This window comes from Podarcis tiliguerta (genome assembly GCF_965153285.1).
Source record: "Podarcis tiliguerta genome assembly, chromosome: 5".
Lineage (NCBI taxonomy): Eukaryota > Metazoa > Chordata > Lepidosauria > Squamata > Lacertidae > Podarcis > Podarcis tiliguerta.
Genome location: NC_139538.1, coordinates 1358132 through 1375678, shown reverse-complemented (window position 1 = coordinate 1375678; position 17547 = coordinate 1358132). Strand labels below are relative to the sequence as shown.

The following is a 17547-nucleotide window of genomic DNA, read 5'->3' as shown; positions in this document are numbered from 1 at the left end:
CACAGGACCTTCACCGCCTTCACTGGTTCTGATTTGAAAGAGAGGTAGAGCTGGGTATCATCTGCATATTGATGGACACCCAGTCCAAACCCCCTGATGATCTCTCCCAGCGGCTTCATATAGATGTTAAAAAGCATGGGGGAGAGGACGGAACCCTGAGGCACCCCACAAGTGAGGGCCCAGGGGTCTGAACACTCATCCCCCACCACCACTTTCTGAACACGGCCCAGGAGGAAGGAGCGAAACCACTGTATAACAGTGCCCCCAGCTCCCAGCCCCTCTAGACGGTCCAGAAGGATGTTATGGTCGATTGTATCAAAGGCCGCTGAGAGATCCAGCAGAACCAGGAAACAACTCTCACCTTTGTCCCTAGCTCGCCGGAGATCATCAACCAGCGCGACCAAGGCAGTTTCAGTCCCATGGTGAGGCCTGAATCCCGATTGGAAGGGATCCAAATGGTCCGCATCCTCCAGGCGTGCCTGGAGTTGTTCAGCAACCACGCGCTCAATCACCTTGCCCAAGAATGGAAGATTTGAGACTGGGCGATAGTTGGCCATACTGGCCGGGTCTAAAGATGGTTTTTTAAGAAGCGGTTTAATGACCGCCTCTTTCAGCGGATCTGGGAATGTTCCCTCACAGAGGGAAGCATTCACCACCCCGCAGAGCCCATCGCCCAGCCCTTCCCGGCTTGCTTTTATTAGCCAGGATGGGCAAGGATCAAGAAGACAGGTGGTTGGTTTCACGCGTCCAAGCAGCCTGTCCACATCCTCGGGGGTAACGGATTGAAATTGATTCCATGCAACTTGACCAGACAGAGCTCTAGCACTCTCCCGCCCCGGCCCTGCTCCCACGGTGGTGTCTAGCTCCTTCCGAATATGAGTGATTTTATCTGCAAAAAACTTTGCAAAATCGTTGCAGGAGATCTTGGGGTCTTTACAAGGCCCCGGTGGTAAAGGTGGTTCTGTTAAATTGCGAACCACCTGAAAGAGTCTCCTGCTACTATTTTCTGCAGATGCAATAGAGGCGGTGAAGAAAGTCTTCTTCGCCGTCGCTATCGCCACTTGGTAGGCTCGACGTTGAGCTCTAACCTGTGTCCGGTCAGATTCGGAGTGAGTTTTCTGCCACCGACGCTCTAACCGTCTCAACGATTGTTTCATCGCCCTCAGCTCCGAAGAAAACCACGGGGCTGTTCGGGCTCCATGCAATCGGAGAGGGCGCTTCGGAGCCAGACAGTCGATAGCCCTGGTTAACTCCGCATTCCAGCGGGCCACCAGGGAATCAGCTGAAAGGCCATCAACATGGGCTAAAGCATCCCCTACCACTCTCTGGAAACCATTTGGATCCATTAAGTGGCGGGGGCGGACCATCCGAATTGGTCCCACCTCCCTGCAGAGGGGAAGGGTCGCGGAGAAGTCCAGTTGCACCAGGAAGTGATCTGACCATGGCACTTCTTTTGTTTCACTTTTACTTAGTGTCAGATCACCCACGTCACTAGAGGTGAACACCAGGTCTAAGGCATGTCCATGACTATGAGTTGGGCCAAACTTATTCAGGGACAGCCCCATGGAGGCCATGCTTTCCACGAAGTCCCGAGCAGCCCCTTGTAAGGTCGTGTCGGCATGGATGTTAAAATCCCCTAGGACAACCAAACTAGGTGTCTCCAGGAGAAAATCCGCCACGACCTGAAGCAGCTCGGACAGGGAATCCTTGGTGCAGCGGGGAGGTCGGTACACCAAAAGGAATCCTGTACTGCCCCTATTGCCCAACTTCCAGAACATGCACTCAGAGAGCTGGATCTTCCCAGTAGGACGCCTGGTGCAAGCTAGTGACTTCCTAAAAATCACTGCAACCCCCCCTCCCCGCCCACATGACCTGGGTTGCTGTGCGTAAGAGAAACCTGGTGGGCAAGCAGCGGCAAGGACAGGCCCATCTGCTTCCTCCAACCAGGTCTCTGTCACACATGCCAGGTCAAATCCTCCATCCACAATCAAGTCGTGGATGGCAGTGGTTTTATTCATCATTGACCTGGCATTGCACAGCAACACTTTCAGGTCATGTGGGTTTCCCCTGTTGATTCCAGTATCCATCCGGTCATGGCCAGACCCGGAGGCAGGGATAGTCTTCAAACAACGACTAAACCTGCCTCCTCGGTAATGACATGGTCTGGTCTTAGCGTAACTCCGCCTCCTGCCCATGATCACCGAGATCGGATGTCCCAGTGCTTTCTCCCCTGTGAAACTTGTCCCAGCCATTGTGTTGGCTGGGGAGCCACTCCCAGGCAGCCCTGATCCCACCCCTTAAAAACAAAACACAAACTATACAGTACCAATAAAACAACAGCAAAAAGGAACAGAACAATTGTACTAAAATTAATCCCCAACCAACCAACCATCCCACCCACCCACCCCCAACAAAGGAAAAAAGAAAAAAAGGAATAAAAATTTAAATTGCCACCGACTGCTTGAGGACATTTTAAAGCACATTAACCACCTGGAACAGGGAAGCAATGGCAGAACACTTCCCATACTTCCCCAAAAGTTTGTTCCAGATAAGGGCCTGGGCCACGCCCCCTGGGCCAGTTGGAGAAGGCCCTGGAAGGGAGCAGGCCCTGCAGTCCTCACCCAGCTGATGGTCCGAGGCTTCCCGCAGCAGGAGTCCCTTTATAGCCGGGAGAGAGGGCCTGGGCCACGCCCCCTGGGCCAGTTGGAAAAGGCCCTGGAAGGGAGCAGGCCCTGCAGTCCTCACCCAGCCGATGGTCCGAGGCCTCACTGCAGCAGGAGTCCCTTTATAGCCGGGAGAGAGGGCCTGGGCCACGCCCCCTGGGCCAGTTGGAAAAGGCCCTGGAAGGGAGCAGGCCCTGCAGTCCTCACCCAGCCGATGGTCCGAGGCTTTCCTGCAGCAGGAGTCCCTTTATAGCCGGGAGAGAGGGCCTGGGCCACGCCCCCTGGGCCAGTTGGAAAAGGCCCTGGAAGGGAGCAGGCCCTGCAGTCCTCACCCAGCCGATGGTCCGAGGCCTCACTGCAGCAGGAGTCCCTTTATAGCCGGGAGAGAGGGCCTGGGCCACGCCCCCTGGGCCAGTTGGAAAAGGCCCTGGAAGGGAGCAGGCCCTGCAGTCCTCACCCAGCCGATGGTCCGAGGCCTCACTGCAGCAGGAGTCCCTTTATAGCCGGGAGAGAGGGCCTGGGCCACGCCCCCTGGGCCAGTTGGAAAAGGCCCTGGAAGGGAGCAGGCCCTGCAGTCCTCACCCAGCCGATGGTCCGAGGCTTTCCTGCAGCAGGAGTCCCTTTATAGCCGGGAGAGAGGGCCTGGGCCACGCCCCCTGGGCCAGTTGGAAAAGGCCCTGGAAGGGAGCAGGCCCTGCAGTCCTCACCCAGCCGATGGTCCGAGGCCTCACTGCAGCAGGAGTCCCTTTATAGCCGGGAGAGAGGGCCTGGGCCACGCCCCCTGGGCCAGTTGGAAAAGGCCCTGGAAGGGAGCAGGCCCTGCAGTCCTCACCCAGCCGATGGTCCGAGGCCTCACTGCAGCAGGAGTCCCTTTATAGCCGGGAGAGAGGGCCTGGGCCACGCCCCCTGGGCCAGTTGGAAAAGGCCCTGGAAGGGAGCAGGCCCTGCAGTCCTCACCCAGCCGATGGTCCGAGGCTTTCCTGCAGCAGGAGTCCCTTTATAGCCGGGAGAGAGGGCCTGGGCCACGCCCCCTGGGCCAGTTGGAAAAGGCCCTGGAAGGGAGCAGGCCCTGCAGTCCTCACCCAGCCGATGAAGAGTAACTCTTAACAATGAAGAGTAGAGTGTTTTGAAAACTGGAGTATGGTACAGTGATACCTCGGTTCTTGAGCGTAATCCGTTCCGGAAGACCATTCGAGTTCCAAAACATTTGAAATTTGAGGCTCAAAGGGCAGTCTGCAAATTCAGTTGAGAAAATTGAAAAACACGTGGCAGAAGCCGTTCGACCTCCGAGGTACGTTTGAAAGGGGAAGCATATACTTCCGGCTTTTTTGGTGTTTGGGTTGCAGAACGTCCATCAATGAAGACGTTCGAGAACCGAGGTACCACTGTACCAATATTTTTATTGTCAGCACCAAATTAAGCACGTATTAACGATTTCTGCTAAAAATGTGTCACATGTGAATTGCAGATTAAATCACGCTTATCAAAATAATAAATAAAAGGTTTGCTGACACACACACACCCCAGTGGCGACTAGACATTCTGTTTTGGCACTCACAACTGTGAGTTCCACAGTTTAAGTACGTTCTGAGTGACTCTTCCAACGTCCAGTTTCATTCGACATCAACCTGTTCTAGAGACAGACTGAAAAACTTCGCTTTATCCACTTTCTCCAGGCTATCTGGAGAATCCCCCCGATCCTGTTCTGGTGCCTTAATTTTTAAGGGACAATTGCAGACATCCTGGGACGGAAGCCCCAAAGCACACACATCTACAGCCACTGGCTGGAAGCTGCCCGTCTGGTCCCCAGATCCAGAATCGCAAAAACGTGGGCGACTTCCTTTTGGTGTGCCATCGTTGGCGTGGTGTTTTGTTCAAGCTGTTCCTTCTCTTGGCCTCTTGCGTTTGTTTTCATTTTATTTTCAAAATATAGGAGGGAGAGAAAAACTACCCACTGAAATGCTTCTTTTTGAAGCTGCGTGAGGCATCAGAACCCCTGGTGTGCCTTTTCTTTCTTTTTTTGATAACAATTTATTAATTTTCCAAAAAGATAACACAAAAAGTAAGCAGAAAAACAACAATATATAATGAAAAGGTGTGTGTCGGGGGGGAACTATCATAATCAAAAATTTTAAACCATAATTTTTGCTTGACTTCCCTGCCCTCCTCCTCTTGGTTTCATTGTTTAATACTTGTTCACGCATGTCCTTATAACCTTATAATCTTAATACCTCTGGTTGTGAACAGGATCCGTTCCGGAGCCCCGTTCTCAACATGAGGAGAACACAATCTGTGTGGGTCGTGATTCTCTGCTTCTGCGCATGCGTGCGACGTCATTTTGAGCGCATGTGCAAGCGGCGAAACCCAGAAGTAACCCGTTCCGTTACTTCTGGGTTGCCACGGGACGTATCCTGAAAGAACGTAACCTGAACCAAACGTAACAAGAGGTATGACTGTAATCCAATTTTATAAGCCTTGTTCATCTTAATACAAGTGAGTTTTGACCTGGTGTGCCTTTTCAAAACTGCCCATGGAAAGAAGGCAGCCTACAAAATCTGAGGGGGACATTTAGAATCACAGAATTGCAGAGTTGGAAGGGAACCTGAGGGTCATCTAGTCCAACCCACTGCAATGAAGGAATCACAGCTAAATAATCCCTGATATTCGGCCACCCAACCTCTGCTTAAAACCCTCCAAGGAAGGAGAGCCCTCCGCTGTCTGAGGATCTTTGTGCCACTGCTGGACATCTCTTGCCCCCAGAAAGTCCTTCCTGGTGTTTAGTTAGAATCTCCCTTTTCTTTTTCTTTTTTGGATTTTATAAACTTTATTGGAATTCAACAATAACAGCAACAAAACAAAACCCACAGTAGTTGCTACATCAAATCATGACAATTGACCAATTTAAACATTTTATAAATACTACTAAAGAAATTTAGTGATGTATGGAAGTGAGAGCTGGACCATCAAGAAGGCTGATCGCCGAAGAATGGATGCTTTTGAATTCTGGTGCTGGAGGAGACTCTTGAGAGTCCCATGGACTGCAAGAAGATCAAACCGATCCATTCTGAAGGAAATCAGCCCTGAGTGCTCACTGGAAGGACAGATCCTGAAGCTGAGGCTCCAATACTTCGGCCACCTCATGAGAAGAAAAGACTCCCTGGAAAAGACCCTGATGTTGGGAAAGATGGAGGGCACAAGGAGAAGGGGACGACAGAGGACGAGATGGTGGGACAGTGTTCTCCAAGCTACCGGCATGAGTTTGACCAAACTGCAGGAGGCAGTGGAAGACGGGAGTGCCTGGCGTGCTCTGGTCCAGGGGGTCACAAAGAGTCGGACACGACTGAACGACTAAACAACAACAACAACTAAAGAAATTACATAGCATCACTTTTAACTTACTGAGGTTTTCGTAATACACTTTAATCTCTTTATCTTTTCCATAACGTATCAGAAAGAGAAGGACCAAGAAAGGAAGCACAAAAAGAGAGAAAAAGAAGAAGGGGGGGGGTGAAGGGTAGGGGGGAAAAGGAGGAAGGAAAAAAAACTGGGAAAAAACACCAAAGCAAAATAAACATATTTGATTAGACCCATTGTATTGTATTATTATTTCTACAGTTTTTTCACACACAGTTCCAAATTATTGTATTTCTTTGTTTTCATCATATGTCCAGAAAAACATTATGTTTGTTGTTTTACAAGGATCATTCTATTTCTGCCAAGAGATGTTTCTTATTGTAATACTTTTCCAAATATTCTTTAAAGATTCTCCTTTCTTTCTGTACTTTCTGTTTCGGATACCCTCTAATTCTCCCTGTCATCATAGCCATCTGTAGATATTCTATCATTTGGATCTGCCACTCATTTATCGTAGGTGTTTTGTCACTTTTCCAGTTTTTTGCATTTAAGATCCTGGCTACTACTGTTGTATACATAAAAAGTGGTCTATATTCTTTTTTGATTTCTGGTGACATTATTCCCAGGAGAAAGGTTTCAGGTTTTTTCTTCAATGAAAACTTAAATAGTTTTCTTTAATTCATTGTAGATGTTATTCCAAAATTCTTTCATGGCTGTGCATTCCCACCACATGTGCATTTATGACCCTATGCCATCCTTACACTGCCAGCATAGAATCTCCTTTCTTATAACTTATGGATTCATAGAATTGTAAATTTGGGAGGGACCCCGGGGTCATCTAGTCCAACCCCCTGCAATCCCAATCAACCAACTTGAACCCATTGGTTCAAGTCCTACCCTCCAGAGCAGGAGAAGACAAGCTTGCTCCCTCTTCCATGGGGCAGCCCTTGAGATATTTGAAGATGGTTCTCTCATCTCCTTTCAGTCTCCTCTTTCCCAGGCTAAGTGTACCCAGCTCCTTTGACCGTTCCTCATCAGGCCTCCTCTGTACACCTTCCAGCTGGCCTTAAACTGTGGCACTTTTGGGTGGTTGTTCCGTTTTAAAGAGATGAGCCTTGCTCCAAATGTGTGCCAAGGGCAAATCAGTTCTCTTTTTGCTTAGATTTAAGCCACTGAAAAAATTCAACTTTTGCCCCTGGTTCTTCGAAATGGCTCTCCATGTTCCGCTTTGCAACTTCCTTGCGGTGTTTATGGGAAGTGGAGATTTGTGCATTGCAAGGGAACGCTGCCTGTTCCCTCCTTCTGCGATTCCTACTTCCTTGTGTGTTTTTTTAAATAATTTTTTATTAGGTTTTACAATTGGATATTCAGCACATTTGACACATAAAAGAAGAAAAATAAAAAAGGGAATTCCCCACCCCCACCCCGTGACTTCCCTCAACTTCCCCTTCTGGTTCTTTAAATATATTCTACTTCTGCTTAATTTTATCTTACTTTCTGTGATTTTTTTATTTTTTTTGCTAAACGCTCTTATATTCTTATCCTTTTTATACCAAATTTCCTTTCAAATTACATCTTGCACTTAATTAATTTCCATATTGTTGTTTCTTAACCGTGCACTTACTTTCTTAATTGTAAGCATTTACTCAAACCCTACTAGTAAGTCCAATTCTTTACACTGTTTCTGTAGATACAGCATAAATGCTTCCCAATCTTTTTTTAAGTCTCTACAGTGGTACCTCTGGTTGCGAACGGGATCCGGCTGTTGTTGCATACATAAATGACTTCATCTGCTCTTGGCAATTCCTGTGCTACAATACCTATCAAGAAAGCTTCTGGCTTTTTAACAAAAGTTATCTTAAAGTTCTTCTTCAGTTCATTATAAATCATTTCCCAATAGTTTTTGATTACTTTACAGCTCCACCAAATATGATAAAATGTACCTTCTAACTCTTTATATTTCCAGCACTTATTAGAGTTTCTTCTGTACATTTTTGTAAGTTTAACGGGAGTCATGTGCCATCGGCTTCCTTGTGTCTTGGGAAGAAGTTCTGGGCTCTGGGATGATAACCGAGGCTTCGGTCAGAAGCGTTGACCTCCTCCCTCACTTTCTCTCTTCTCTCTTTTCTTTTAGTGTGCCGGGATTTTGCCGTCCTCGAGGATCACACTCTGGCCCACAGCCTGCAAGAACAGGAAAGTATGTCTTGCCTGGGTTCTGCGATGTGCATTTCACTGTTACCATTCTGAACGTCCTTGTGTTTTGGTCCCACACTGACCGCTTTTCTAAAGAATGTTTTTTATAGGGTGCGGAACCAAAAGGGGGTGGAAACCACACAATTCCTTCCTCCACCCTGCGGAAGGGGCCAGCAAGAGAGCGGGTCCCCCTTGGGGCGCAGCCAAGAGGGTGTTTTGGTCCTCCCAGACCTGAAGCCGAATTAAACGTGCCTGTTCTTGTGCCCTCTTGCAGTTGAGCATCATTTGGCGACCAACGTGCAGCGCAACCGCCTGGTGCAGTATGACTTGCAGATGGCCAAGCAGCTGCAGGAAGAGGAGGACCGCAAGGCACGGGCCCGGATCCAGGAGCGGCACAAAGACCTGTGAGTGTGCGGGATGCGGGGCCGTTTTGCCTCTGGGCTGCCCCCTCCCTGGTTTAGCTGGGCAGAACTGTATCATTTATATATAAATTATATTATTTCACCTGTGCCCCCTTTAGAATATCCCGGGGGGTCCAGGAGTCCATATGGCCCCTGGTTGAGAAACACTGCGCTGGGGGTTCAAGAGTTGCCACGGAAGAAAAAGTTGCATGGGTTGTTTTTTCCGTTTCTGTTTTGAGAGTGTTTCCCGTCTTGATCGCTCATCTCTCAACGTGAAGCCGGGGTCCTGGGCTGCATTTTCTCCTTTCTCTCCCGCCCCCCAATTCTTTCTCTCTCTCTTTTCCCACGGACGCCCACCCCTCACCTTTTCCCCTCTGCCACCCCCTCCCCTTTGTCTCTTCCCAGGGAGAGGCAGGACTGTGAGATAGCTCAGGAAATTCAAGTCAAGCTGGTCATTGAGGCAGAACAGCGGCGTCGCCAAGAAGAGGACGATGAGGTCAGTCCTTGGGTGTTGTGGGCAGGGAGGAAAGTGACTGATCTCAGGCCAAATCTCACGCCTTTGAAGGAAAGCGGGGGGGGGGGGGGGGGAGAGAGAGAGAGAGAGAGAACCATCGCCAGAACACAGAAGTTGAATTTTGACTTTCAGCCGTGCATGTCGAAAACAAGGCTGCCAGGAACTTGCCCCCAATAACGGATATTTCTAGGTGCAGGGGGAGTTAGGGGTCCGTTAAGCTGTGTTTGCTGCTGCAGAGGCAACAGCAGGAACCAGCAAATCGAAAGCAAATTTCATTGCGTTGCAGAGGGGGTCGAAAGGGTCATCAGGTGCTCCTGGGAAGCCCGATCAACAACTCCTTGTCTCTTCTTACGTTGCCATCGCGTTCCTTTATATGCTGCCTTTCAGCTAAAAACTCCCCCAAGAATAAACAGATGCAATAATGCAAATGCGAACAATAGAAATTTGAAGCATGTCAATGGTAACGTGTGTAGGAACCTAATAGCATCCAGCTTATTTTTAGTTGCTGTTTTGTCAGTATTGTTTAAGGTAAAGTAAAGGGACCCCTGACAGTTAAGTCTGCAGTTGCGGCGCTCATCTCGCTTTACTGGCCGAGGGAGCTGGTGTTTGTCTGCTTCCACAGACAGTTTTTAAGGGTCATGTGGCCAGCAGGACTAAGCCACTTCTGTCGAACCAGAGCAGCGCACGGAAACGCCGTTTACCTTCCCGCCGAAGTGGTACCTATTTATCTACTTGCACTTTGACGTGCTTTCGAACTGCTAGGTGGGCAGGAGCTGGGACCGAGCAACAGGAGCTCACTCCGTCACGGGGATTCGAACCGCTGACCTTCCAATCAGCAAGCCCAGTGGTTTACACCACAGCGCCATCCGGAGCCCTGTTTTATGACTTATAAAGGCCTTATTGATTTGTTAATCATTTGATAAGTCCCACGCTGCCGTTGTGGTGTTTAGCGTATTGTTTTAGTTGTCAGTTTGTTAATAGTAGTTTAAAGATTGCAGTTGTTTTGCTGGTGATTTTTTAAAAATATATATAATACGATTTATGCTGCACTCGCCACGTGCTGCTGTGTTACTGTTATCTGTAGTGTATAATCTGCTTTGGGGTTTGTTTGAATGAAAAGCTGCATTAGAAATACAATCCATCCGTCCCTTAAAAGCCAAGCACACCCATTCTCCTGTCCAAAAAGGCATGATGATAATAATAATAATAACAACAACAATAATAATAATAATAAATTATGCCCCACCCATCTGGGCAGCTCCCAACAGAATATTAAAAACACGATAAAAGATCAAACATCAAAATCTTCCCTAAACAGGGTTGCCTTCAGATGTCAGGTGGTTGTTTATCTCTTTGACATCAGGTGGGAGGGCGTTACACAGGGTGGGCGCCACCACCGAGAAGGCCCTCTGCCTGGTTCCCTGTAACCTCACTTCTCGTAATGAGGGAACCGCCGGAAGGCCCTCAGTGCTGGACCTCAGTGTCCGGGCAGAACGATGGGGGTGGAGACGCTCCTTCAGGTATACTGGGCCGAGGCCGTTTAGGGCTTTCAAGGTCAGCACCAACCCTTTGAATTGATCTCGGAAATGTCCTGGGAGCCAGTGTAGGTCTTTCAAGTCCGGTGTTATGTGGTCTTGGCGGCCACTCCCAGTCACCAAAGAACTGGCAAGAACGTTCTTTGTGAAAATGCCAGGGTTTGACCTCTTTTCTTCCTTCAGGACATTGCTCGGATCTTGCAGCAGAAGGAGCTCCAGGAGGAGAAGCGTCGGAAGAAGCCCCACCCAGAGCCCTTGCAGAAGAGCACTTACGATGAGGGATACTACCCGGAAAGCAGAGGTAAGCAGGACGTCCTCTAGAACCAGGTGGCTTGGGGGTCCTCACCGCAGGCCCAGAAGGCTCTACATTGCATCTTTGCCCTCTGGCCTTCCAGCCCAGGAGGTTTTGTGTCTGCTTGTGGGTCGCAGCAGACGCCAGAGCCGCCTCCGCCAGGTCTGAACGACTGTTTGAACTCTGCCAAGTTTCTGAAACCTCCGGTGTGCCTGTGGACCTGTTGTTGCTACTGCTGGGGCCGCACCCTTGGTATAGTGCAGAGATGCTCCCCTCCTCTTTCTGAGCTGAGCTTTGCTTTGAGAAGGTGGTCATCTTGGGGGCTGAGGGACGTATTGCAGGTGGGATGTGGGGCCCTTGTGCAGTTCCCGAGGGTCCTCTAGCCCAACTTGGCACTGATGCCGCCCTGTGCCCCATCCTGGCGAGGTGTGTTCTCCCGCTCTTATTCTGGGAAAGCGCTGGAGATTTCTGGCATGACGAGAAATGAATTCTTGTTGGAGGAGGACGGATGCAATGAGAGCCGGACGGATCCTGAATCGGGGACGCTTGCGGGACTGCCTTTCTGATCACCGCCAAATGTGTCAGCTCTGGAAAGATGATTGCTTCAGACAAGAAATTGCAGAGGCTTCTCTGAAATGCTTTTGCGATCAAATGCGCCCTGATCCTGAGGGTGTCCGTGGGCACCAAATTGCTGATTTGCTTTCTGGTTGCGGTGCCTCTGCCTTGCCCTCGTTCGCATATCTGCACAAACCTCTTTTCCTTCAGCTTGCGTGTGTCGGGAGAGCAGAAGGTTCTTGTAGAGGCCTCTTCCTGCTTGTTGCTGCTCAGAAACCTAAGAGGAAACTGCTGGATTAGGCCAAAGGGAGCTCCTCTAGTCTAGCATCCTATTCTCACTGTGGCTACTCTGATACAACAATGTGTTGCCAGCACAAGAGTGATCTCTCCTCCTCCGTGAGTTTCTCTCATCCTCTTTTAAAGCCATCAAGGATGGTGGCCATCTCTGCCTCCTGAGAGAGGGAATCCTAGAACTGCAGAGTTGGGCGTAGGGCCGGGCGATATCTGGTTTTCAACATCGCAATAGATCACCAGCTAAACATCTCGATATATTGATACGTCACAACGACTGAAGGATGGAGCTCTGCACAGGCATCGTCAGGCTTTGCGGTTTTTCCTGCGTCGTGAATTTTGCCGACGCTCGCTCTTGCAATTTGCTGCCCTCTTCACGAGACAGGGGAGAGTTGAGGTAGCAGAGTTAATGGGCTGCAGGAATTGAGAGAAGCCCTAGCAGGCTTCGTGGTTTTCCCCACAGTGTTTGCATTGCACAAAATTAGGAAACTGATATCACAATACAGTGGTACCTTGGCTCTCAAACTTGATCCGTTCCGGAAGTCTGTTCCAAAACCAAAGCGTTCCAAAACCAAGGCACTATTTCTCATAGAAAGTAATGGAAAATGGATTAATCCGTTCCAGACTTTTAAAAACAACCCCTAAAAGAGCAATTTAACATGAATTTTACTGTCAAACAAGATCACTGATCCATAAAATGAAAGCAATAAACAATGTACTGGAGTCACACAATCAATCAATCAGTAGCTGAACTGGGTTCCACACAGTCACAAAAACAAAACCGAAAACCCACAAAAACACAAAATAAATATCAAAAACGGACAGACCTCGGTGTAACACTCAAAATGGAAGTGTGGCGCTCAAACTGGAACACTTCCGGGTTTGGGTTCCAAGTTGTTTGAGTACCAAGGCGTTTGAGAACCAAGGCACCACTGTATGGGCTTCAAACCAGTTTTGGATGATATATCAATATATCGCTGAGCCCTGTTGGGTGGGATCCCATAGGTCATCTAGTACAACCCCCAGCAATGCAGGGAGTTCCATAGTTTGTGGTGGGTTTTCCCACGCAAGTGGAGGAAGAAGGGCAAACCCCCTCCCCCCCCCCCATTTCCCTCTAGATCTGCGCTTCATCGTAACAAGGCAGCCTCAACCCGCCAAATATTCCTCCGGCGGAAGCATCTTTTGCATGCAAACTAATAATGCTTCCTTAGAGTGGACTCAAAATATCACATTAGCCTGCTAACCCAATACGGCCACCTTTGGCTTGCGTCGCCATCATCACCCACCTCTCCTGCCACCAGGGATGGAGATCCCTTTAGAAGGAGTCTCTGGAGCCTGAGCCTGTGAGCAGGGCTTGAATTATGGCCCCTCTCCCTGGTGAAGGGGCCTGGGGTGCCCTCTGAGCTGCCACGGAGGTCCAGCCGTGAGCCAGAAAGGTCAGCGGGGAACCTGGTTTTCACCTGCTGCTTTCCAGCATGCTGGGCAGCCGCCCAACACCACCCCTCTGGGACACCCCTCACAGAAATAAAAATAAATAATGATGATAATAATTATTATTTATACCCTCCCATCTGGCTGGGTGGCTTCTAACAGAACACTAAAATACAATAACCTATTAAACATTAAACGCTTCCCTAAACAGGGCTGCCTTCAGATGTCTTCTAAATGTCAGGTAGTTGTTTATTTCCTTGACATCTGGTGGGAGGGCGTTCCACAGGGTGGGTGCCACCGCCGAGAAGGCCCTCTGCCTGGTTCCCTATAGCTTTGCTTCTCGCAATGAGGGAACTGCCAGAAGGCCCTCGGCGCTGGACCTCAGTGTCTGGGCTGAACGATGGAGGTGGAGACACTCCTTCAGGTCTACTGAAATCCAGAGCCCCAACTCACGGGGAGAGACTGCAGCTCAGGGTTAGAGCACCTGTGTCTCTACCTGAAAGCAAATGGAACCATAAAATGGCAAAGTTGGAAGAGCCCTCCCAAAGATCATCTAGCCCAACTTGCCCCGCAAAGCAAGAGGCAGTGGGTGATGTGGAAGACCCCCCTCTCTGCTTGAGACCCTGCCAGTCAGAGTAAACAGTATGGGGCTTGGTGGACCAAGGATCGGACTCTGTGTATTCCCCCCCCCCCCCCAATTTTTTATTAATTTTCCAAAATTTTGAGGAAACAAACATACATCTGAACTATACTTAATCCAATCATAGTAACATTGTTAAGTGACGTCCTCAAATCCCCCTGGCTGAATTTCAGTGTGTATATCATTGAAACAGTTTTCCAGAACCAATTTTCTCATATAATTAACTTAATCACTTAACATCTTACTTTGTTTTCATTTTGACTTTAAACATATTGTTCTCCAACATCACATATTTAAATCCTAAGACTATCTATTATTTGCAAGTTTTTCCAATTAAATTATCGTAACATATTTAACTAAATAGTCTTTGAATTTCATCCATTCCTCCTGGTACTCCTCCTCCTTCTGGTCACGGACTCTTCCAGTCAGGTTGGCCAGCTCCGAAAAGTCCATCATCTTCATCTGCCATTCCTAACGATCGGACTCTAATTAAGGCAGCTTCCAATCTGCAGCATTAGCTTTGCTTCCTTTGCATGCTTTTCCTCATCCGCCTCTGAGCCTCCCGGCCTTTCCTTTGCTGCTGCTGCTCCTTCTGCCGCCCCCCCCCCCCGTTTGCTTGCCATTACGTGGGCTGTTAACCTGTGTGTCACTAATCCATCTCGCTTGTTTGTCTCGCCCCCCCACCCCTTCCTCAGACCACTCGGGTGGGAGCCCCCGGGAGCAGGCTAGACCTCGCCGAGCCCGGAGCGGCGAGAGGGAGCCCCAGAGGCCGAGGGAACCCCAACGGGGACCCCCTCTATTGTCCGAGGGGCTGGACTTGGAAGTCCTGGGAAGCTCCTCGGAAGCGAGGCAGGCCGGAGGCGGCCGGAGGGAGAGGCAGGACAGGAACCGGGGCGGCCGGGAGAGGCCTCGGAGGCCTCCTTCGGACACGGAGGAGGAAAGCCGCCGGGACGGAGACCGCCGGGACAGGAAGCCGTCCAGCCAGGATAGACATTGGCGGCCCTCTTCGCTCGCGCTGGACGGGGAGGTAGAGCCCCCCGCAGGTAGCAGCATGGGGCGGAGAGAAAGGCGGCCAGGGAGCCGAGAGGGTCGCCGCAGGACGCCCCCTTTTCCGCTGGACTGGGAAGACGAGAGGGTGCGTCTAGAGAGCGGTGGCCGGCTCCGTAAGCCCTGGGAGAGGCGGTCCCCTAGCTCAGAGAGGTCCCCGCGGCCGACACACCTGAGGGCCAACGGGGAGGAAAGGCCCCGGCTGGGCCGCAGCTGTTCCCCAGACCCGGATCGCCAGAGGCGACCACCCCGCCAGGACCGGGAGTCGCCCAGGCCCCCCTCCCGCGACCCCAGGCTGCAGGACCTGGAAGCACCAGCACCCCGGAGAGGCGGAAGGAGGGATGGAGAAAGGGAACGTCGCAATGGGGCAAGCGCCTCGCCCTCCTCGCACCGCGGGGAAGATTTGGGAGCCGATGCCCAGCACCGTAAGGATCCAGGTAACAAGGCGTCCGCGGTGGGCACTGATCTCTGGTGAAGGCATCCCTGCAAAATCTCTCCTCCTCTGGTTCTGTTGGAATTTAATTCAATTTAATTTGCGCAGGCTTGGTTCTAATTTTAGCCTGTTGCTGTTTTAACTTCTCCGAAGTTTATTGTTGTTGGCTTTTCTCGGCGGTGATGTTACGGCTTTTATCTTTTCTTTTCTTTTTTGTAAACTGGTGTTTGCTTGTTTTTTTGACATTTGAGCGGTGTATACGTTTTACGAAATAAATAAAGCGGTTCCTGCTTAGGCAACCCACAAAACACACACCGGGTAGAGAATCCCAGCTTTGTTTGCGTGAAAGTCTCTGGCTTCAGGTAGGAGCACGTTAAGTGCAAATTTGTGCACTTTCGTTTCTTCGGGTTTCTTTAAAAAAACAAACCATCAGAGTCTAATTCTGGCCCCGTTAGTAATGTTCTGCATATTTCATATGTGCTGGAGAACTGTCAGATTCCAGCTGAAGGAACCTTCCGTCATTCTGAGAGATATATAAATAGCTTAATTTGTCTCTGTTTGACTTTCCTGGTTCATTTTCCCTCCAAGCTGAAACAGAAGTCAGTCTTGAGCCTGAAAACAAAGGCCATTCTGTCAGACTGGGGCGGAAGATGCAACAGGCCTTATTTTTCCACACAGGAGGAAAAAATTAGGCGTTCTTGGCTCCCATGCCGACGCCAGATTCGCTTCAGGCCAAGCGCTAGCAGATTGCAAACCAGCTTAGAACGGTATACTTAGGAAAACCGCATTCCTGCCGCGATGCTTTTCCTGGTTGCGCAGTGACATTTTAATCGGCCGCTATATCTTGAAAACGGCTCTGCTTTGGACGGTTTTGCAACATTAGCGCCGGGGAGTTTTCTGCTGCTTAATGCCCTCCTCTGCCGCTCCTCCATCATCTGTATTGTGCTGAAACTCAGGCAGCTGCTTCCCAGATGATAAAAACACACAGGCCCTCGCCCAGAGCAGCTGGCGGTCGTGAAACAGCACCGATTCGAAGACTCGGAGGCTGTACCCCGCAGCAAAATAAAGCCGGTTTTCCAAGTAATACTTTGGAGCAGGCATGGGAAGAGTATTGTCCTCTTGGTGGCTGTTATTCTGGGATCCTGTTCAGCATTGCGAGGGATCCCAGAGCCAATAAGGTAGAAGTTTGTAAAAGGATTCATGACATGCAGAATCCGGGTGGAAAAAGCTTTTTCTTCCTCCCTACAATGGCTGTGCAAGTTGGCCATTAAAAATATTTTTAAAATCCTCATAATAGGCTTAGTGACAGTGCTTAGCCTCCTTCCCAGGCCTTCCAGTTGTGTTGGGCAGGGTTTTCCTGAGTGCTCAGCCAGTGATTCTCTCTGTATTTGCTAGAACAACGACCTTGCAAGGTAGGTTGGTAAAAAGAACAACTCTGTCCCAACAAAATCTTGAAAGCACAACAAAACGCCAGACATTTAACCCTTCCTCCACAGGGCTGCCTTCAGATGTCTTCTAAAAGTCAAACAGGTGCTTGTTTCCTTGACATCTGACGGGAGGGAGTTCCACAGGGCAGGCAGTTAATTCCACAGGGTGGGTACTCTTCTCGCCCCCATGCTGCAGGTGCATGGCGGATGGACTGATCTTTGCAATTTTCCACAGAAACAACACGCACTCTGTTTTCGGTGATATTTCCCCTTTCAGTTTTTGCGATGTTTGCCGTGGCTGAAAATAGCTCCCGTCTATCTGTGAGCAGATGCTTGCATCCTCTTCCTGCTGCTGCTTCTAATCATAGCTGGCTCCCTGTTGCAACCCGAGACTTCGCCACGGCTGTGCGGGAGGAGCGCTGAAGCCCCCTTCATCGGCCTCTTTGCACACTTACGGAGCTACCGTATTTTTCGCTCCATAAGATGCACCTGACCATAAGACGCACCTAGTTTTTAGAGGGGGAAAGCAAGGGAAAAAATATGCTGCGCAGAGCATGTAAGCGGCTCTCGCTTTTCTTGCTTCAAACGCTTCCATCCCTCCTCCCGCTTCGCTGAGAAGCCAGCAGAGCAAGAGCGAGAGCTGCGCAGCGCCTCTTCTGATGGCTTCCCAGCAAAGAGGGACGAGGGACGAAAGGGAGCTCTTACAAGGGAGCGCTGAGCAGAGCCTGGCAGTGGCTCTTGCTGGCTTTTCTGGGAGGTGTGGGAAGAGAC

The 17547-nt window shown here is 49.9% G+C and overlaps 1 protein-coding gene across 2 annotated transcripts in view; it reads left to right on the top strand.

The window, feature by feature from the left end:
• CCDC50 (coiled-coil domain containing 50) overlaps nucleotides 1-17547 on the top strand; it is a 48624-nt gene that overhangs the window by 19611 nt on the left and 11466 nt on the right. Inside the window, exons 2-6 of one of the 2 annotated variants that reach the window (XM_083442234.1) lie at nucleotides 8152-8214; nucleotides 8485-8614; nucleotides 9017-9107; nucleotides 10844-10961; nucleotides 14565-15353. In XM_083442234.1, the coding sequence (XP_083298360.1) occupies nucleotides 8152-8214; nucleotides 8485-8614; nucleotides 9017-9107; nucleotides 10844-10961; nucleotides 14565-15353 (1191 nt within the window). The remainder of the gene's footprint in view (nucleotides 1-8151; nucleotides 8215-8484; nucleotides 8615-9016; nucleotides 9108-10843; nucleotides 10962-14564; nucleotides 15354-17547) is intronic. The other variant, XM_083442235.1, reaches the window with a different exon arrangement.